The following is a 22,641-nucleotide window of genomic DNA, read 5'->3' as shown; positions in this document are numbered from 1 at the left end:
TTTGTATCGTCTGTCCATAGGACATTCTCCCAGAGGCTTTGAGGCTTGTCAACATGTAGTTTGGCAAATTCCAGTCTGACCTTTTTATGATTTGTTTTCAGCAATGGTGTCCTCCTTGGTCGTCTCCCATGAAGTCCACAAACAACGATGGGTGGTGCAATCTGACACTGGTGTACCTTGACCTTGGAGTTCACCTTTAATGTCTTTAGAGGTTGTTCTGGCCTCTTTTGTTACCATTCACATTATCTGTCTCTTCCATTTGTCATCAGTTTTCCTCCTGCAGCCACATCCAGGGAGGTTGACTACAGTCCCATGGATCTTAAATTTCTGAATAATATGTGAAACTGTAGTCACAGGAACATCAAGCTGCTTGGAGATGGTCATATAGCTTTTATCTTTAACCACCTGTTCCTGCCGTTCTGCCGTCAACACTGGATCCTGGTTATCACCTTTGAGAAAAGGAAACACTCACCTGAGCCGACTCCCTCCTTCTGCCGTCCTTCCCCACTCACCTGTTGCTGCTTCACGCCAGCCACCATCTGGCCCAAAGCAGGCTTTGGGCCAGATGGTGCTCCAAACCCTATGAAGGTGCTCCAAACCCTGGCTGCTACTGCTGTGAACCAGTTCTGAGCATCACTAGTATAATTCGTGAGTTTCTAGTCTAGTCATAGTTATAGCTCTCATTAAGAGCGCCGTATTTTGAGAAGACTTCTTTCATAGTTACTTCTAGCTAACCTCGTAGAAATAGTCTCGTGTCTTTTTTTAGTATTCCTGAGATTGGCCTTCCTTGCCTAGGTGTTACCTACTGCGAGTTAGAGTCATACTTTAGTCTTGTTACAGTACCACCTGGCCCCTGGGTGCCGCAGTAAGATTCAGAGCCTATTGCTCTCTATTTCCATTTCCTGTCGTAGTCCTAGTTTCCGCTTGTAGTCCTAAAACCCTTTGTAAATAAAATCTGTGTTGCATTCAAAGACCATCTGTTCATTTCCTGCACTTGAGCCACCCTGAACTTCGTAACAGAAAGGCTCAGTGCATCAGAGAGGTCTCCCAGCAGCCTAGGCCTATAGCAGCATAACTAGGGCAAAACTAAGGGACGTCGAAAGGGGAAGTCAGTTGTGCAAATGAAGACACCAGCTGACTTCTCTAGGGTCACCGAGTCAGCCTTAACTATAAGATTTGTCAAAAACGAAGGTTTTAAGCCTGGTCTTAAAAATAGAGAGGGTGTCCACCTCCCGAACCCAAACTAGTCTGTATTCCACAGTCTGTATTTTACTCTAATTTACTGACATTACAGCCCGGATATGTCAAATCTGTGCAGGTCGCAACATTCATTGTTATCACTTCCATGTGCAAAGTGGTCGGCGGCTACTCGAAAAAAAAATACAGACACCGGCCGCACGAATAAACTTTAAAAACATTAAAAGCCTATGTTGTAGCAACGCTATTATTAAGGTGTCGTCAGGTTTAGGCACAAAATCCAGTTGGTTAGGTTTATGGAAAGCTTGTGGTTCGGGTTAAAATGACCACTTTTAATGTGGTATGTAGTCATTATATGTCAAAGCAGCAACCAATTACCGGCTTGGCGCATTCGCACGACCACAAACTTTTATTACAGCGACTAGAACATTCTATTGGCATTAAAGGGACAGCACTGGACTGGTTTAAATCCTACTTATCAGACAGGTTCCAGTTTGTGCATGTCAACAATGACTCTTCTGAGCATACTAGGGTTAATCATGGAGTTCCTCAGGGTTCTGTCTTAGGACCAATACTGTTCACATTATACATGCTTCCCTTAGGCAACATTATTAGGAAGCACTGTATTAATTTCCATTGTTATGCTGACGACACTCAATTGTATTTATCTATGAAGCCAAATGAAACTAATCAGCTAGCTAGACTGCAAGATTGTCTTAAGGACATAAAGACCTGGATGACCTATAATTTCTTACTACTAAATTCAGACAAGACTGAAGTCATTGTATTTGGCCCCAAACATCTTAGAGAATTGCTTTCAAAGCATATAGTTACTCTGGATGGCATTACATTGGCCTCCAGTACTACTGTGAGGAACCTCGGTGTTATCTTTGACCAGGACATGTCCTTTAACTCGCACATAAAACAAATCTGTAGGACTTCCTTTTTCCACCTGAGAAATATTGTGAAAATCAGGAACATCCTGTCTCAGAGTGATGCAGAAAAACTAGTCCATGCATTTGTTACTTCTAGGCTTGACTACTGTAATTCCTTATTATCAGGTTGTCCCAATAGCTCTCTGAAACATCTACAGCTGATCCAAAACGCTGCAGCCAGAGTACTGACGGGAGTTAGCAAGAGAGATCATATTTCTCCTATATTGGTTTCTCTTCATTGGCTCCCTGTTAAATCTAGAATAGAATTCAAAATCCTTCTTCTGACATATAAAGCTCTTAACAACCAATCTCCATCATATCTTAAAGACCTGATAGTACCATATTACCCTAGCAGAACTCTTCGCTCTCAGACTGCAGGCTTACTTGTTGTTCCTAGAATCTCTAAAAGTAGAATGGGAGGCAGAGCCTTCAGTTATCAGGCACCTCTCCTGTGGAACCAGCTCCCAGTTTGGGTTCGGGAGGCGGACACCCTCTCTATTTTTAAGACCAGGCTTAAAACCTTCCTTTTCGACAAAGCTTATAGTTAGGGCTGACTGGGTGACCCTGACGGGGTGAGCTGGTGTTTTCATTTGCACAACTGACTTCCCCTCTTGACGTCCCTTTAGTTTGCCCCTAGTTATGCTGCTATAGGCCTAGGCTGCTGGGGAACCTCTCTGGATGCACTGAGCCCTTCTCTAACTACCTATGTATTTACTATATATACCATTATTGCATTACATTCACTCTGTTTCTTTCTGTGTCCTTTCTCCGAGTGTCCCTGGTCCCAGAGCTGGATGCTGGATGCTTCAGATGTGTGGCTGTGTTTTATGGTCCTTGTGTCCCACCCCCCCACCTCTCTATCTCTACCCCTCTATCTGTATCCCTCTATCTCTATCTCTACCCCTCTATCTCTACCTCTTCTGTCCCTCTCAACCCGCCCGGCCAGCAGGCAGATGGGTCCCCCCACATTAGAGCCGGGTTCTGCTCGAGGTTTTTTTCCCTGTTAAAAGGGTGTTTTCCTTGCCACTGTCACCTTTTGGCTTGCTCTGGGGGTCAGGCATATGGGTTCTGTAAAGCGTCTCGAGACAATTTGACTGTAATTGGCGCTATATAAATAAAATTGAATTGAATTGAATTGAATTGATTAAGATCACTGACCTCCACCACAATTATTACAAATCACCACAGGTCCCCAGGTAGTACTAATCCCTGCGAATAGCGCTTAACAGTTAAATTTATTCTGTGATATTCTCCAACCTGTGACATCATAGCCCGTCTATAGTCAGTCTATAGCCCGTCCCAATCCCGTACGAATAGGGCTATTGGTAAAGTCATAATTCTCCTGCAAATTATCTACTATAATTTGCCAAACACTGACGTCCTGGGATAATACTAGTCCTGTGCGAATCTGCATCTCGGTGAATGGGGGTGTATTTTAGTTGTTTTTTATTTTTGCGTCTTTTTCTACATCTTTCTTGGTTGAATTATGGAGGCTGCGGTGAAAGTTACAGATGACATTTTAGGAGCAAATGCAGGAGTCGGCCGATACACAACAGGCCTATGGACTATTCACAGAAATGGCAAAATCAGATCAATAAGATGAGGGAACATTGGGAGCATATTGAGATGCATGAGATGCGTAGCAGCGTGCGGTAAGCATATCTTTCAACAGACTGAATACAAACGCCCTGATGGCCCGTTATCCTGGCAACGCTGCCCACTGTTCTCAAATTACGCTGCTGCTTTGACATATTTACTGTTGCTATGGCGACTACATACCACGTTAAAAGTGGTCATTTTAACCCGAACCACAAGTTTTCTATAAACCTAACCAAGTGGTTTTTGTGCCTAAACCTAACAACACCCTAACAATAGCGTTGTTACAACATAGGCTTTTAATGTTTTAAAAGTTTATTTGCATGACCAGTGTCTGTGTTTTTTTTCGAGTAGCCGCCGACCACTTTGGATGTTGCGACCTGCACAAATTTGACATCATATCCGGGCTGTAATGTCAATAAATTCGAGTAAAATACAGACTTCGCTTATCCCGTGCGAATGTGCTGCGAGAAACACAGACGTCCTGGGGTAATTCCAAAATTACCAGACATCCATAGGTAATACTAATCCCATGCGAATAGTACATATGAAAAAATAGTGACTCATGAATTTATACAAGTAGAATTTCTCCAGAAACACACAGATAATTAACAGTTCTAATAACTTGATACCTAAACTCAAAATACATGTTAACTTTTTATAGCTACTGAAGGTTGAGAAAACTGCATTTAAAGGTGCAGAGAATGACGACACTAAGAAGGTAAAAAGATCCTATTTTCTGTGGAATGTTATAGCTTTTCCCTCTTGGACTTTACTTTTGAGACCTGTGTTCTACTTCCTATGGGTGGAGGATGATGTACTACTGTAGTATCTGATCTGAGACGTGTTATTTAATAAGTTAGTAGAATGGAATGTGTTTTGCTTGTTGTAGTATCTGACCAGCGATTTGTGGGAAAACACGTTTCCTATTTTCCGAAGTAAACAGGTAGTCTCTGACATGAGATATATGTTTTTCTGTTTTAGTTCTGGGAATGTTTATGTTGAACAGGCTTCTGTGTCTGGGAAATTTGCATAGTGAAGTGGGGCCTGTATGCTCCCATACACGAACCTATATAAGTGAGTGCATCCTGTTGGTCTGGGGGATTTCGTATTGGCTTTTTAAATTCTCCATCAGGCAGACCATGATGCCTGATCAGATGCTGTCTTCTTTATAATAAAATTATATTATTAAGTAACAGTGTCAACGGACGTTTTCTTCAACATCTGTACATCCTCAACGTCTAAGAGAAACTACACTACAATGGACATAACCCAGCAATTTGGTCCAACAGAGAATATGTACAAAATTGGTATGTGGAGGGCAGGCTGGTGCAATGTGTGAGATCTTGAACATAAATGTAGCTTTATGCAGCAGCAAACAACCATCTGCTATGTAAAGACACAGTAGGGTAAAGGTGTCATCAGCAGAAACATGTAATCTGAGCATCTTTCTTAAAATATTATATTGTGGCCTTAGTATTGCAGGACCAGCAAGTATTGTCTGTCCATGTACAGCGAGTCTTTGGGAGTCAGTCAACACTAAAGCTTTTTTCGTTAGCCCAGTCTAACTCGCAGAAGTTTCTGAAGGGACCTGGAATGTGCTTTGTGACTAAAAACAAGTTAACTGGGTGTCATGGCAACTTTACTGCAGAAGTTAAGCAGGGAGACAATCTGTCAGAAAGCCAAGAATTACGGCTGTCACAGATGAGCCCAAAAAGATAAAAAATAAAAAGGAAAAAAAGGAAAATGCTGACTGTTTGAGAAAATGATCAAGAGTCTGACAGGAGGGAGCAAGACTGTGACTGATACATTAATATGAGTTTTACATGTTGCTGTAATTGACTTACGAGAGAAAAGGATTTAGCAAGGACTCTCATTTAGTTGGATCAGGAGTGTTTTAATGAAACTATCCGCACAGGATGAGTGTCAGTGTTTCTTGTCATAAAACAGTCTTACTCTCTAAAACAGGAGTTTGAAAAGGCCTTATAACCTGGGTTGTAATTCTACCACGGCTACGTCCAGTGTGGTTTTAAAGCAAGATTAGGTAGCTTTGGCTTAACAGCATCCACTGTGAGTGACAATCACAGGAAAATGAAACATTAAGATTGTCTTGAGCCATGTATTTTAAATGCATGAGATGCTGAGCTGGGATTGCCACCAGGAAGTCAGTGTACTAGTATGTTTAGTGTTCATCTACCATAGTAGTAGCAGCATATGTAGCAGAGTTTTTATTAAAAGAATGAAAAAGATTTTGGACCACTATAACTGAAACTACTAAGGTCTTTTACTGCAGTAGCATTGAGCTGTTCCATCCTCTATTTGATTAGTATTTGGATTCACATTTTGATCAGCACTGGTGGAAATTTAAGGAGAAATCTGTGATACTGTTATATATTTGTCAGGGCCCCATCCTCTGTCCCCACCTGATCTCCTTTCTCTCTCCTCTCTTTTGCTGGGCGGAGCTGTTCTCCACAGCTGCCGCCCATTCATAATCATTATCACCCACAGAACTCCAGGCAGCTGCGGTGAGGCACACCTGATCATCATCCCCACAATAAAAGCCGGTCACACAGTCGACTCCCTGCCAGATCGTAAATGCTGTTCTCACAGTCAGTTTGCTCTAGCTGTTCTTGTGCTTCTCTGTTAAAAAGAGATACCCGTACTAACCGTGTTTTCCTCTGTCCAGATCATCGACCCAGCTGCCCGGTTTTCCCCAACCCAGCCTAGCCCTCTGACTTCTCCGGATCTCCTGTCGGCCCTGATCTCCCCTCTCCCCCGCCTCTGTCTGGATTACCCCGTTGTCTTGTAGGACCCCTGCTCTGCCCAGCCCGTGCTCATCCTGTCTGCAGTGTCACACCCAGAACACCTGGCCCGTTCCCCCCTCCTGGAACCAGAATCTACTGCCCGCTCTCCGCCACCGACCTACACCACCCTGGATGTCGGCTGGACCGCTGGTTCCCGGTACCGTCGCCCCCCCTCCCCGTCACTCCCCATTAGTTTAGTTGCATTAGTTCTCTCCCTCACTTTATCCTGATTACGTCTGTTCATTAAATCTATTTTTCGCTCCAGTCTTGCCTCCTCGTCTGTTTGCTCTCTGCACGGGTTCACCCCCCCTCCTCATCCTGACAATATTATTCATTTGTTTGCACAATGTTTATGATGGATATAATGTCATATTTTAAAGTTATTATTTTTTGGGCATTTTTGCCTTTATTAGACAGGACAGTGAGAGAGAGACAGGAAACATGGGTAGAATGGGTAGTGGGGGAATGACATGCAGCAAATCGCCATGAGCCAGATTCGAACCCATGATCGCTGCATTGGGGACTCTAGCCCCTGTTCATGGGTCTCCCACCCAGCCAGCCGAGCTATCTGGGTGCCCATAATCGTCAACAAATTCAACAAATTCAAAATCCCAAAAGCCTACATCAGATTCCACATAATCTCTCCAGTAATCCAACAATCTGCTACAAATGTGGTCTTGTTTGATCTGCTGGTCAACGTTCTGGGTCACAACCTGGCAGAGCCGGCCTATGAGGCTGAAGTGGCCCAGCTGGGATATAAACTGGCGGCCGGGGAACACGGCCTGGCCATCAAGGTTAAAGGATTCATGTCCATAATGTCATATTTTGAACGAGCAATTCTCTAGCATGTTTCCTCAACATAGAAAGATATAGCGCTTTTACTTATTTCAGATTTGTGATGAGTTACATTTTTATCTATGATACACTATCAACTAAAAACGTACCATAATTAAAGAGCACTCATTAAACCACTAAGCTGTCATGTCATTTAGACAAGACTATGTTTCTGAAAGTGATATCGTCATCTTAAGCTGTTGGTTACACCAAACCAAAGTTGTAGCCCCTGAGTGTTTTGAAATGAGAGAAGGTGTGTTTTATCACTAACAATCTGAACTTTTCATTTGTAAAAATGGTGATATTTTTTCTTAAAAAGCAACAGAGTCTCACTTTAAAATATTTAGTCCTAATACGATCAGAACATTCATCCTGTTGGCACCATCAGCACATTAATCTTAAATCCTGCTAGACCTGCAGAAGCAAGGCCACACCAGCTAATGTCCACTTGGATGGGTTGTCTTTGGTCTTCAAGTTAAAGGTCCATACATATGTGGGTCCTCTCTGACGGGTCTTATAGACGGGACACTGGTAGACATTCCTGTTGTCCTGCTTGTCCACAGGGACGGCTCTAATGAAGATTACTGGCATGGTTGGAGTGAGCTCTTTAAGGCGGGCATCTGTAATCATGCCAGTCTGAAAGAAAAAGATATGATGGAGAGGGAAGGAGGGAAGGAGAGAAGGAGGGGGCGTGAGGTGGAGATGACAACCACAGTCAAAAAAACATTTCACAGAGCTGAAGGAAGTTATAAATTAGTTTGAGGTGCAGTGAAAACATTGTCCAAACTTAACATTGAGGCAGCATTGAACAATGTTCCTTTGTAGGAGAAAAAAAAAAGATGTTTGACTAATCTTGGTTGACACACAGCAATGTTAGACTTTCAGTTTGCCGAGCCCAAAGTTGCGCCACCCTTGAAAAGTGGTGAAAGTCAGCAGAGTTAGAGTCGAAGTCAAGCTGCCCTGCCTTAGAATCCACACTCTCTAAACACAGTGAAACAGAGTGGTCTGTCTCATTAATTAATCCTCCTACACTTAGCGCCTGACAAACACAAGTTTCCCCATGCATGCACAGTGACTTTCAGGAATGAATGTAAATCCTGATGACTTTGGAAAGCTCAGAGGACAAAGCTCTAATTGTATCTGCAATTGCTATAAAACTTCAGAGAGGTGTTAAATACCAATAATAATGTGTGTTTGAGTAAATACAAATTATAGGTATCTTAAACTGGGCCATGTGGGCTTATTGATATTTATTCTAAATGAGTGTAAAAATACTATCTGCTACTACAGCAACTGATATCTTTTTTTATTGTTTAATCTGACAACATATTGAGAGAATAAATATGTTTTATAAAGCAGGAGTATTCATCAGCTATAAGCATCACATGAGCACACATATTTCCACTGTATAATGTCTACATTACATCCATTGAACATACAAGGTTTTTTTTTTATCATATACAGTATGTAGCTGTCTTTGATGTCTGAAGCCCCTCTGAATAAAGTGCAAGGTTCATTAATATAGATGAGTAGGTTTATCATAAATCTTTGACTTTCATTGCTGAACAGAGCTGTGGTCAGATGGAGCATTGCTTGCTCCTATATTCACACTCTGTTACTCCCTGCCAGTGGCACAGAACTGGCCTTGGGGCTTAGAGGACGAGAAGAGAGGCGGAGGAGAGGAATGGCAGAGCTGTGAGTAGAAGCCGCCCGGCCCGTCTGTCCACCTGTCTATTTGCCTGCGTCTCCAACTTTAATGAAGAAAAAAGAAACTGCTCCTCCAAAGGGTGATCTAAGTGTTCAAGCGCACACTCTGCACATTCCCTAATTTAGAAGTCTACAGGGATGCTCCCTGAAAGCTGGGTGCATATACAGTAGTTGAATGTATGTAGACAGAGCCCTGGAAGCTCAGTAATGCACTGCACTTCTAGAGCTGAACACAAGCAAAATGCAAAGCAGAAAATGAAGCCACAAAGGGAATGGGAAGATGCTTTAGGGGGGAAATATCAAAGTTACTTTACTTGACTGAGTTTAAAGGTGTACATTTAGGTTATCTCACCTTATGCTCCTACATCTGGGACCCACCGTCAGATGTAGAAGAATTAAACGTATATTACAGTACAAAGTGCCTTGAAATCAAACTGTGCTACTTTTTGGTTTTTACATACACTTCACTCCCCCTGGAGATTAGATGTCAAATGCAGCCATTTGCTAACTGTGACAGTCAGCTGAACAAAGAAATCAATGAATAACTCATGTACCTGTGTGTCCCAGCGTGCACCTTCCATGTGCAGCCCGTGTACGTAGGCCCCTTCACGAGGCGGAGAACTGAAGTCCTCACGATTCTTCTTTGTAAAATCACACTGCAGACACATGCTGTCCAGAGGCCACTCATTCCTGTTATCCAAGCACACAGAAAGTTACTTTATAACGCCAAGAGGTTTTCTAGCACGTTTGATGTCCTAACGAAAACCAACGATACCTTCTAGCCATGGCCTGCATGATGGCTGTGAGGAAGGACTGGGGGTTGAAGAAGCCAGCCAGCCAGACAGTAGAAGGTAAGATGAAGTCAGCTGACCAGGCCTCCAGCTCCTTGATCCTGGCCAGTAGGTCAGTGAGCCACAGTGCCAGTCCAGACATGGAAGGATATGCCCGTTTGGTCCAACTGTCTGGCACCATGTTGAAGAAAATAGCATTCTGTAGGTTCTCCATGTCACTGGACATGGTCAGCTCTCCCTAATGAGTGAGTGTCACAGAAAAGAAAGCAGATAAAATAATCCATTGTGAATGGAATTTTCAAATTTATTGTTAAAATTTCTATTAGTTGGTTAGCACTTTTGCCTTGCAGCTAGAAGATCCCCGGTTCGTGTCCCCACCTTCCCGGGATCTTTCTGCATGGACGTTACATGTTCTCCCTGTGCATGCATGGGTTTTCTCTGGGTACTCTGGCTTCCTCCCACAGTCCAAAAACATGTTGAGGTTAATTGATAATTCGAAATTGTCCATAGGTGTGAATGCGAGTGTGATTGTTTGTCTCTATATGTAGCCCCGGGATAGACTGGTGACCTGTCCAGGTGTCCCCTGCCTTCACCCTAAGTCAGCTGGGATAGATCCAGCTACCCTGCAGCCCTAAAGGATTAAGTGGTATATAGATAATGGATTTCTATTAGTGAAATAAAAAAAAAAAAATTAAAAAAAAGATCACAGGAGGTATATGAACAATGTTCATTGATGCTCCAGTCAGACATGAATGAGTCAGTTCTCTTAATATGCTACTCTGCTAACTAGGCAGATCAGACACTAACAGGACAATAAATTCACATAGTTTAAGAGATTGACACTCTTACCTCATAACTGTGCACTGAAACTCTAGATGAAGGTTAAACAAAAGGGTGTCATACAACACAGCTAATACGCTACAAAATCCACTTCGTACTTTGACCATCCCACTCTTCTCTTTCGAATGCCAACACGCAGTGGCTTTTATGTGCTGCTGTGAATGTTTGCAGTAAATGCACTATAATCTGCCCTTTCAGACATCATGAGGGCAGATAAAAGGACTCTTACTGTCCTCTCTGACTTTAACTAATCAGCGTTTGTCAAGACTTGCACAGCCGATTTTCAGGACTGGTCAGAAGTACCTACCTTGCAGTGGGTGTGTTTTTCCCTCCTGAAAAAGGCCCTGAAAGAAATTCTACAGGGCTGTTTCTTATGGTGGGAAAATGCTCAAAGGTTTGGGTCTCACTAAAATGACCTGCAAGTTCTTGGAAATGTTAAGATGATTTGCTTTTGTGCAGCATAACTAATTTTGATGAAAAGGACTTGCATAGCTTTACTTTGTGAATGAGTAAATCTATTTAATGAGGCGAATCCAATGAAATGTTTGTTGTTGGTATTTTAAATACTGGTGTGACCAAACTTGTGTTTGATTGACAGCATGGAATTGATGCATCCATATAACACAGCTATTGGCAAGCTATTGAAAAGGGATAAATCATTTATTTTTGGGTGGTTCTGGAAGTTACAGAACAGGTGTATATTTGCATTGTAGTAGCACAATGACCAGAGAATGACTAAGCTGCCGATGTCACCAAGAATGCTATAACATTAGTGCTGCTACTATTGTCTATTTTTGAGAGTTGGGATTTCTGAGTTCTAATCACCAAGTTTGAACTTGTCGTACTCTGTAATAAGGTACTTCAGCTTTGTAGGCAAGAAGAACATATTAGTTAGAAGGTAAATGTACATTATGTTTCATAGTGCTGCCAGGCTATAAAATATTATTATAAAAAAATATTTTCCTCCTCAAAAAACAAAACATATGTAATTGAAAGATTTGTATGCTGCAACACAAAAACAACATACAATTTCAAATCACACATGAACTTTATTACTGCTGTAATTTGAATTTCCCATTATTTGCTTTAACGAACAAACTGCCTGTGGATATAAGAAAAATGTCTTTTCTTTCTGGTCATCTGTAAATATCTATTTTAATTTGGACGATGGATCTCGGTGCTGACACTGACTGTCTCCATTGTACAAAAGAAACTTTTTTCGTTGGTTTGTGAAATTTTATTACAGGGAGGAATCAGGAGTCAAACATGTCACTTCTGGTTTGTCAATGCAGCTAAACACTGGAGGTGACATTTCCTTGCTTCATAAGTGTTGAATGGTAACTAGCCTGCAGAAACTAGTGGAGCATACATAACAAGGAGAACAAGAATGTCATGCCAGATAAGAAAACATGCTGAAAGATAGCCAAGAAAAGATGGTAGTAAAAAGTAATGAGACAGCACATGAGTGAAAACAGTGGTGTCCTTCACCCACTGATACTGCAGCTGATGTACTGCTGATGTAAAGATACCCATCTGTGACAGTCATAAGAATTGTATATGAGGGTGATAAGGTTCCATGGATTTATCTACATCCGTGCTTTTTATCTTTCAGTACTTCTTTAAAATAATCCTGATCCATCAGTTTGGCCACAGCACACTTTGACACAGCATGGCACTATGATGCTGCACCACCTTGCCAAGGCTAACATTCTGATAGTTCCTATTTATTCCACTATAAAGGCAAAATATGATTCCATTTGCTGGTACAATAGTCTACATGGCTTTTATATCACTGAGCCAATTTATTGAGGCTTGTAGTGCAGGGAAATCGAAGCCTCATAACTCCTGACAAACGCGTTTACCCATTTTCCTCCCTTTCTTTTTTCGTTTGTTGTTAACACACAACTCAGTCAGGCTTGACACACAGCGCACAGACATCTCATTCCTTCCTGCTCCTCCAAAAGTCAGATCTCTGAGTCACTCTTAAGACCAGGCTTCTGACAAATCACAGAGGAAAATGTTTAGTTATGTAGGAATGGTATTGCAGAAACCGGCTAATGTGAATGCAGACTGAATCATAGACGTTAAGCGTAAGTGAGGATTGATTTGAATCACAGTTCACTTGAAGTTCAGTTGTTTTGCAATGGAGGTTTGTGCTCTTAGCACAAACCATGCTGGGCAAGTGGTTTTCAAGATGGGCTTTGTAGACACCCAAGTGATTGAGTTGACTCCAGGGTGTCCCCCGCAATATGAGACACTGTGTGATATTACAATAGTCCTAAGATAACATAACATAACATTTTGTTGACTCCTAAAACAATAAAGCTAGTCATAAAATGTTGTATTAATCATGATTTATGTGATACCCCCCACCCCCACCCTCACCCCACCCCTGCAAAAATAGGAATAAAACTGGAAAGGTTGATGTATCTAAGTGCTATTGAAGTGGAAATTTCTGTCTCAGATAAAAAAAAAATCTTAAAAAAAACAGTCATTATTGATGCATATTTTGAATGTTTTGTCATTACTACCCTAGAAAAACAGAAAGAAATATCACAAAAGCTCAAAATTGACCACTGAATGATAAAACAAAGTTTTTGTCTGCATCATCTCACCTTAATTTACCGATATCCTCCATGTAAGCTATGAGTAAACTAATATAATAAAAGTCCCAAAGCTTATCCTGCAGCAGCCAGTTCATTTCACATAAACTTGTAACTAATCACATTACAAAAACCAAGTGTCATGTGCTGAACCTGGGAATTAGTGGGCCCCTGGGGATCTAGGACACTGGGGCAGCTGCTTATTTAGCATGGTTGGTGATACAGCATTGGTCGGATAATAGCTAATAGGAGTTCTTATCTATTCTGATAATGTAAGCAACTCACCTTTGCAGTTGTAATACTAGAACAGTAGACTCTAAACTTTTTTTTTTTGCTTAAAAACCTTATAAAAACAATTGCTTTCAGTATTTTATATGAAAAATTGATGGGTGTACAACAGATAATGTGAAAAGAGCCACCAATAGTGGTGAATACACATCCAATTATCACCCAGCTCCGCAGCTGACTTCAGCTTTAAGAAGCCTTTTAAAGTCTTTGAGCTTTAAGTGTAGCATTTAGCAACTAAAGAGACAGACATTTACACCTCTCGTGCATCTTTAAAAGTCTTTCAGACTCGAGAAACTGGATGCTAATACAATGCACAACATAAATTATTTAAATTATCATCATTATAACCATTACACTTTTAAACCTCTCTGCAAGCATTGAAGTATACTCACCTTTAGTCCAAGGCTTAGCTCATGGAGGGAGCATCTGATCTCCTGGGTGAGCAGGTTCATACGCTCACACTCCTGCAGCGCCACCACCTGGTAAGGAGTCCTCTCTTCAGCCTTCCTTAAAAGCTCAGCCATGTTGAATTCCTCTGGGAGTTTCTCCATGACCTCCTCCAGAACCGCAGACACCTGATAATGTCGCAAGGAATGAAGAATGACAATTGAGAGCTGGGTTTACAGTAAAATAGTTCACCCTGCTGTCACTATTGAAGATACTTAGAACAAGAAAAACTAAAGGGGAGACAATACCCCTTTAAGCAAACTACTGACAAGTGGTTGGGGTTATCTGCGTCACATAAACTCAGACTTGCAAATGCTGACAGTCTGAGAAACTGCAACAGTTTCAAACAGACACATAAATATTCATGAAGATATATTTTGCAACGCCAGCTCTTTGTTTTCAATAACAGTCTAATCCCTTCAGAAAATCAATGCTCACATCATATTTTTGTGAGTAAGTGATGAAAGCTAATGTCTGTTTCAACATTTTCCCAAGACAACCAGCATTAGCGATCAATCAACGGATTAGGTGCTAAACAAAGGATATGAGGTCATCATATCTATGGATTTTTCAGTCCAAATTCTGATGTGGGTTTGGCAGCTACTGAACACCCTGAATACAAAGTGGACCTTGTTGGTAAGATCTGCATGGCCATTACCTGTTAAAGCTTTGGAGCCAGAAAGGTCACACATAATAATTAGTACTGTCAAACGATTAAAAGGTTTAATCAGATTAATCGCAGGGTTGCTGTGGATTAATTTCGAATAATCACGATTTCATATAATTCATTTTTAATCTATATTAGTCATGTTTCAATTTGTGTGAGCAAACAGATTCAAGAAAGAAGGGAGTATATATGCACTTAACATGTTTATTAAACACCTGTGCTTTGGTGAAAAGAAAACTCCTTCCTGTAGAGTGTGCGTATTACTGTAACTTGGTGGACTGCTCTGTCATTGGGTTTGTTTGTTTTTTTTTATATTCATAAAGAAGGCCAACGTGCTGTTTAGCACAGGGGTATTCAACTAAAATTCAAAGAGGTCCAGTCAGAGAAAATGTATTAAAGCAAAGGTCCAGAAAATCTTCATGTCTAACTTGAATTAATGTGATATATGTTGATGTAACCTGGCAGTTTTATTAGTGTCTGCATGTTTTCAAAAACTGACTGTCAAATCAAATAAATTCAGTATGATTCAAAAACATTTTAACAATATTTATTAAAATAACTTTATAAGTGTACATCTGAAAATAAAGCGAAAAATAATGACTGAACAACCTGAACCAACTTATATACATCTTTAACAATACCTAAATCTCCAAAAATTTAAACAGGTGAACACTTCATTTTTTTTCTCTTCTATCGTTTCCCTTATACCCCTGCTGCTGAATGGGAGAACTGAGCTGCCAGTATTCTGAATCGTGGTCTGAATGGTGTCAGGGTTGTTCTCAAACACATTTGGAGCTCATTAAAACATTCCTGGAAAACATCCAAAGGAAGGTTCCTAGAAGGCATCCTGATCAGATGCTTGAACCACCTTTCGAAGCAAAGGTGCTTCAAGTTTACTCTAAGCTTTCTCTAGAGTGTCTGAGTCCGGCCACCCAGCAAAGGAAACTCATTTTTGCTGCTTGTATCTGCTATCTCATTCGGGTGGTGACAAGTGCTGACACTCATCCCGGTCTCTTCACACTTGGTTACAAACCACACCAGTGTGAGCAGGTCACAGTCTGATGAAACCAGCGGAGCCACGTTATCTACAAAAAAGCAGAGATGTGACTCTGAGCTTCCAAGATCAGACACCCTCTTCACCCAGGCTGCATTCAACTTTAGAGAAGTCCTCTGTTAGCTCAGGTTGTTAACGCAATCAGCTTATAATAATGACACCAAGGGCGCAAGGCCCCTATGAATATTACTAAAATGGTCTTGTGTGTTTACGTCTCAAAATTTACATAGCTGGTGTATTGGAATTACCATTAGTTTTCTGACAGATGGATTTTGCTCTTTGGTGCATAAAAGCAACATTAACAACATATGGTGAAAATATTTTCTGCCTCATCCTCTCCTTTTCAGTGAAACTGAAAGATTTTGTTTTCATGACATTTAAAGAGAAAACACTGTAAAATAGTTTTTTTACTGTAAGACCGCAGCCATCAGATAAACCTGCAAATTTGCTTTATTTTTGATCCTGGAATACTTAGAAGCTCAGATTATCTTACTTAATGTAAAGCACTACCATTCAAAAGTTTGGGGTCGCTTAGAAATGTCCACATTTTTGAAAGAAAATATTTTTTTTTCAATGAAGATAACATTGAATTGATCAAAAATCCAGCCTAGACATTGTTTATGTGGTAAATGACTATTCTAGCTAGAAATGGCTGATTTTTAATGGAATATGTACAGAGGGGTACTGAGGCCCATTAGAACACAGTAACCATCACTCCTGTGTTCTAATGGTACATTGTGTTAGCTAATCATGTTGAAAGGCTAGTTGATGATTAGAAAACCTTTGTGTAATTATGTTAGCACATGAATAAATGTGTGAATGTTCATGGAAAACATGAAATTGTCTGGGCGACCCCAAACTTTTGAACTGTAGTGTAGGTCAAACCAAGGCCAATGCTATATATAATTTTTGTCATCTCCCCAAGTCTGCGAGAGTCTGTGCACACCTATATGCAAAGATCCCTCCTCTTGCAGCCCAAACTTTGCATCTGCGTAGACTGTCATCGTGACAACTGCACTACAAAGACAATCATGCACATGCTCAGTAGTAGTGTGCATGTGCAGAATACCTAGATGTGACCTGCTGTGCATGTCCTCCAAGTGGACTCCAGCATACTAGAAATGTACTATAGTGGTACATGTCCACAGGATCCATCATTTGTGTACTTTCCATTCAATGTCTATGCAGGCAGTCGCGCAATGCCTTTTGGTTGCAGTGGAGTGGTTTTATTTTTCAGTAGAACAGATGATTACTCCTCTCCAATACAATGTTAATGCCAAGGAAATGTCAAAATATAACACTGGCACTTTTGTGCACTCAAAAAATGCAGTAATTTGGATTAAGAGAATTACACTCATGCTTGAGAACCACCTTATCATTCACAAGAAGGAAAGTCACCATGTTCTTATGAAAAAGACGAAAAATCAGGCTGATGATAAAAAAGGCCCTGTAGCATAATTTTACTGCTTGTTTCAAGAATGTTCAACCAAGCTAACATGCAGACAGCCAAGACCCTTATGATATTAAAAAGTGACACTTGCTTCTTTGAGGGAGTATGCAAGGCTGCACTGACAGAATATTTGTTTGAGCTTGTACACTCAAATAAGCTTTATTTCAGAGCAGTGCTGAACCAGAAAATGCACCTGAAAATGCCATCCCTATAAAAATCACTCTTGGTGCTTTCAGAGGCCCCAAACAGTTGGTCTACAATTTATTTTCAATTCAGTGTGCAGGAGCTCCAGAAAATGTCACCTGTTGCCATCTTCACGGAAGGCCACGGTCCACAAACCTGCTCAGGATACCTTCTATGTATGAGGGCGTGACTTTTTAAGCTCGAATATCTGAATTTGAGTTCAAATGCTGCCATTTTATTGTCATAAATATCACTGACTAGCCAGTGGAACTGTCATATCAAATGCATACTCTGCACCCAAACACTATTCAAACCCAAAGAATCTATTTTAAATTCTAGTGAAGATCCCAAAGTTTCCCTGGATACCAAATATGTCAGGCCAAATTTAGGATAGAATGTGTATATAATTGTGAACACAGCATATGTTTCTCATTCAGCGAATGGTGCAGTCACAAAAACACACAGTCTTACATTTGAACATTGTACTCATGCATTATAGATGCACGAGGGGCCATAGCTACTAAGAACATGCATGTAAGCCATGTCCTCAGTATTTTGAAAGATGGAGAGAACTTGGAGCTTGTTTCTAACTTCCACTTTTGAAGGAATCACTGCTGATATTACTATAACTTTTGCTTTTGTTCCAACACCATTTACTGTTTGCTCTATTTTTAATGGTCACAGATATAGGCATATATGTTTTAGACTTTCAATTCACATTTTTTTTTTTGCATATTTACATTTACCTTTTTTTACTTAAAAAAAGAGTGTCCAGATTTGAAGCAGTAGAACTCTTAACATCCAGATTTGTCCATATTTTTACTCAAACCGGGGAAAAGCTTTGTCAGGGCCCCTGCCTGGCCCTCCCTTTCTGAAACAAACAAACCAGCAGCACATCATCTCCAATCAGCACAACAATAAAGAGTGACCCTGGACTCGACTCGGCGCCAGATCATAGTGTCAGCTTCAGTGTAAGCTGTCAGTCGGTCAGGCCCTGGTTGCACGTTTGTACTGCGTCTACTTCTCTGGTTGCTCTCTGTTCTGCCTGCAGTTCTGCCGACCGCACCGTCGCAGTTCTGCCCTGCTCCGTGGAGCCGCAGCTGTGGCTCTTCCTCTGTCGTCCGAAGAGGACGTGAACCCCTGATTCGTTCTGTCAGACCCGGCCGTTTGCTGGTACTCTGGGGCCTGCCTGCCCCCTCCCTTCCTGTTTGTGAGTCTAGCCTTAGTTTGATTACTCGCCCAAGTTCTGTTTGTGTAATTCTGGTTTATGTGTAATAAAACATGTTAATTTGGACCTGTCTCTGCCTGCTGCTCTTTGTGCTCTCACTTTGGGTTCAGACCCTCCCAGTACCATAACAAGCTTTTTACATCCACCCTGAAAGAAGGGGCGCTTTTGCAGGTCCTTCATCCCATCTGCTGTAAGACTGTACAACATCAGCATCAGTGGCTGATGCTAGCATATACTGGACTCATATATCATCCCAAACCATAAAACTTGCACAGCAATTCTTGCACTGCTACATCTTTGCATTTTTTATACTTATTTTTTCCATTCTCATTTCTCATCCCTGTACATATTGTAAATATTATTACTACTATTTTATTTTCTCCCCCCCCCTGGCGTGGGGAGAAATACTGGACTAGCTTATCTTATCTTTATCTGTGAGAGCATCATGTAGATCTTTCATCTCAATGTCACCAAAATCCTTGTTGTGAAATGACATTACATTTTGCCTTAAAGCAATCAGGGTAAAAGAGATGGTATTCAAGGTTTAAAAACTGTCAAATCAAAACATTAACTTTGGATGCAAAATGTATGGCAAAATAAAAAAACATTCTGAAGTGCAGCAAAGGCTCAAACCAACCAAACAAACCCAATGAATAATGATGGAGCACTTACCAGCCCCAAAATACATTGTCCAGATTTCCTACTAAGTTTTCAGTGAATAAGAACTACTGTGGCAAGTTAAATTAAAAGCTGTTCACATTTTTCATCATAGAAAAGGGCTCTGGTATATCAAATATGGGAGGGGTTTAACTGGGGCTCAGCCCTACTACATTCACTGTTCAACCTCAGAACATCCATTTTCAACAATGTACATATTTTTTTACAATTCTCTGTCTCATCACTAACATACACCAATCAGGCATAACATTATGACCGCCTGCCTAATATTGTGTCCGTCACCTTTTGCTGCCAAAACAGCCTTAACCCATCAAGACATGGACTCCACTAGACCTCTGAAGGTGTGCTGTGGTATCTGGCACCAAGATGTTAGCAGCAGATCCTTAAATTCCTGTAAGTTCCGAGGTGGGGCCTCCATAGATCAGACCTGTTTGTCCAGCACATCTCACAGATGCTTGACTGGATTGAGATCTGGTGAATTTGGAGGCCAAGTCAAGACTTCAAACTCGTTGTGCTCCTCAAACCATTCCTGAAACATTTTTGCTTTTGTGGCACAGTGCGTTATCCTGCTGAATGAGGCCATCAGGGAGTACTGTTTCCATGAAAGGGTGTACATGGTCTGCAGCAATTCTGAGGTAGGTGGTACGTGTCAAAGTAACATCCACATGGATGGCAGGACCCAAGGTTTCCCAGCAGAACATTGGTCAAAGCGTCATACTGCCTCTGCTGGCTTGCCTCCATCCCATAGTGCATCCTGGAACCATGTGTTCTCCAGGTAAGCGATGCACACATACCTGCCATCCACGTAGTGTAAAAGAAAATGTAAATGAGATTCATCAGACAAGGCCATCATCTTCCATTGCACTGTGGTCCAGTTCTGATGCTCGCGTGCCCATTGTTGGCACTTTCGGTGGTGCACAGGGGTCAGCATGGACACCCCTGACTGGTTTGCACAGTGCATTGCATAGCTGATGCTGATGCATAAACAATGGATTAAGCGGACGAACAGTTCCATGAACTGGGACGAGGGGGCCTACATCCTCTCGCATACCTGGGATTCCATCCTCCAGAGACCACAGGACGGCGGGAGACAGATCTGACAGATTCTGACAGATCTGTCAGATCGGTTACGTTCCAGACACCCCTAAGATAGACGAAAATTCGCAAAGTAGCGACCATATTGTAACCCTGAAATATTGGTCTCCAAGGCTGTGGGTCAGGCGGGTTACAATTATCGTTTTTATGCTCATATCTTTTGCTGTCTTCCATGCTAAACATTCCCAGTATGACAGGACAGTTTTCTGCAGGTTTTATTCACCGCTCAGCACAACAAACATTGACGGCGCTCTTACAGACTCTCCCGCGGTACCATAATTAAACCAGCTGTACCAAAAACAATATGAATGCCAAACCAACATCTGGGACACCAGGCAGGGCAATAAGCAAACACAAAACAATAAAATATCTAACCAGATAATCAATGCAATAAGATCCAAGGCACAACATAAATAAACACCAAAATAATAAACAAAAAAAGTAAATGAAAATGAACACACAATCATACACAAATCCAATGCTACAATATTTATTTTTATTATTACTCCACCAAGGAACGCGGCGGAGTTATGTGACAATCGGCGTACATTTGTCTGTATATCTGTCTGTCAGTGTGCAACATTACTCAAAAACGGACGAATGGATTTGGATAAAATTTTCAGGGAAGGTAAGCAATGTCACAAGGATGAAGTGATTACATTTTGGCAGTGATGTGGCTTATAGTCTGGCTCCACGGATTTGTTAACGATTTCCCATTGCAAGATATAGCGGCTAGCACAACATCACTGTAACCATGACAACAAGTGAACGCTGTGTCAGTTGTCTGCTGACGATCACATGATTGCGATCCTACTACAAATCCAACGTTGCAGACTTCTCGGAAATGATACAAGGAAGAATTGATTACATTGTGGGGGTGTTTCCAAGTCCCATCAATTATCGTCGCCCGCTACATATTTAGGTCAGGTGATTCGGTATGCGTTCATAAGGTACACATACATAACACACTGAATGCTGAATGCTGCTACACACGTGAGACGGAGGAGACTGATGCTACGATCACTGAGCCAGTCAGGGGCCAGTGCCGTATACTACGCATTTTATTTTGATTAAATATTCTTTTAATATGTTTTAATTATTATTTTCTATATAGATTTTACATTGTTTTCATGTTTTTAGGCTAGAAAATGCTTACTTTAATGCAAAAGTATTTAAAATAACGTAGCGATCGCAGAACCGGTAGCTATGACTGAACTGTTGTCCTGCAATGCACTATGGGAGTTCAGGGTGTAGGGGGTTTAAATGTCATTATTGTGGCTTATATTAGTGTTACAGTGTTAGTAGCGTTTGTGTTTTATTGTGTTTTTGTGGTTTAGTCAGCCTAGTTAGTTTGGCTAAAAGTTATGTTGTCAGGACCATGAGTGTGAAGTGTAGTGTGTTTGATGACTTGCTGCCACATTTTCAATATTGTTGATGTTTCTGTATCAAAATAAAAGCATCAGCCAGTTGCATAGTGCATAAAAGGCAGATATCTGTTCAGTGTCATGGTTCACCGCAGCTCACCACAATAACAAAAACAGACAAATGCCTATAATGCAAAATTCCACGATGTAGCGAAACATCCGTGATCCCAAATGCAATTTAAAAATCTGCGATACAGTGAGGTCACAGAACGTGAACCCTGATATGGCGAGGGACCACTGTAGTCAGTGTTTTACAGAGTGTACCTCTATACTTTCAATCAGGTGTTGACCCAGTCTCCAAACTCCCAAAATTCCAATCTGATAAAGAAACTAGGAGATGCAGCAGAGGTCAACCTGCAAGACCAATAGAATCCACTGTCAGTGACTCCATAGGATACCCTCAGGGAGACCTAGTGTTTGGCTGATTGATGTACTCTGCTGGTACACACACATCTGTGCACCCAACTTTCATCCATCGATACACCACTTAATCCTCATCAGCGTCACAGGGTGGGGGTGGGTGGGGAGGGGGCAGCAATGCAGGGGACATCCTGGACAGGTCACCAGTCTATCACATTGCTACATATACAGACAATCAATCACACTCACATTCACACCTACGGACAATTTAGAGTTACCAATTAACCTGGACTGTGGGAGGAAGCCGGAGTACCCAGAGCAAACCCATGCATGCTCAGGGAGAACATGCAAACTCCATGCAGAAAGATCCCGGGAAGGCTGGGATGTGAACCGAGAATCTTCTAGCTGCAAGGTGAAAGTGCTAATCACCAAGCCACTGTGCAGTCCATGGCAACTTCAT

General features: G+C 41.4%; 1 protein-coding gene across 1 annotated transcript in view; it reads right to left on the bottom strand.

The window, feature by feature from the left end:
- Positions 1–4,109: 4,109 nt before the first annotated feature.
- dnah9 (dynein, axonemal, heavy chain 9) overlaps positions 4,110–22,641 on the bottom strand; it is a 248,565-nt gene continuing 230,033 nt past the window's right edge. Inside the window, exons 75-78 of the mRNA XM_023276189.3 lie at positions 13,988–14,170; positions 9,849–10,102; positions 9,628–9,763; positions 4,110–8,002 (exon numbers count right to left, since the gene is read on the bottom strand). Of these exons, the coding sequence (XP_023131957.2) occupies positions 7,775–8,002; positions 9,628–9,763; positions 9,849–10,102; positions 13,988–14,170 (801 nt within the window). The 3' untranslated portion in view covers positions 4,110–7,774. The remainder of the gene's footprint in view (positions 8,003–9,627; positions 9,764–9,848; positions 10,103–13,987; positions 14,171–22,641) is intronic.

Source organism: Amphiprion ocellaris, chromosome 18 (genome assembly GCF_022539595.1).
Source record: "Amphiprion ocellaris isolate individual 3 ecotype Okinawa chromosome 18, ASM2253959v1, whole genome shotgun sequence".
NCBI classification, from domain to species: domain Eukaryota; kingdom Metazoa; phylum Chordata; class Actinopteri; family Pomacentridae; genus Amphiprion; species Amphiprion ocellaris.
Note: the sequence above shows the minus strand (reverse complement) of the source record. Positions and strands in the feature narration are given on the sequence as shown.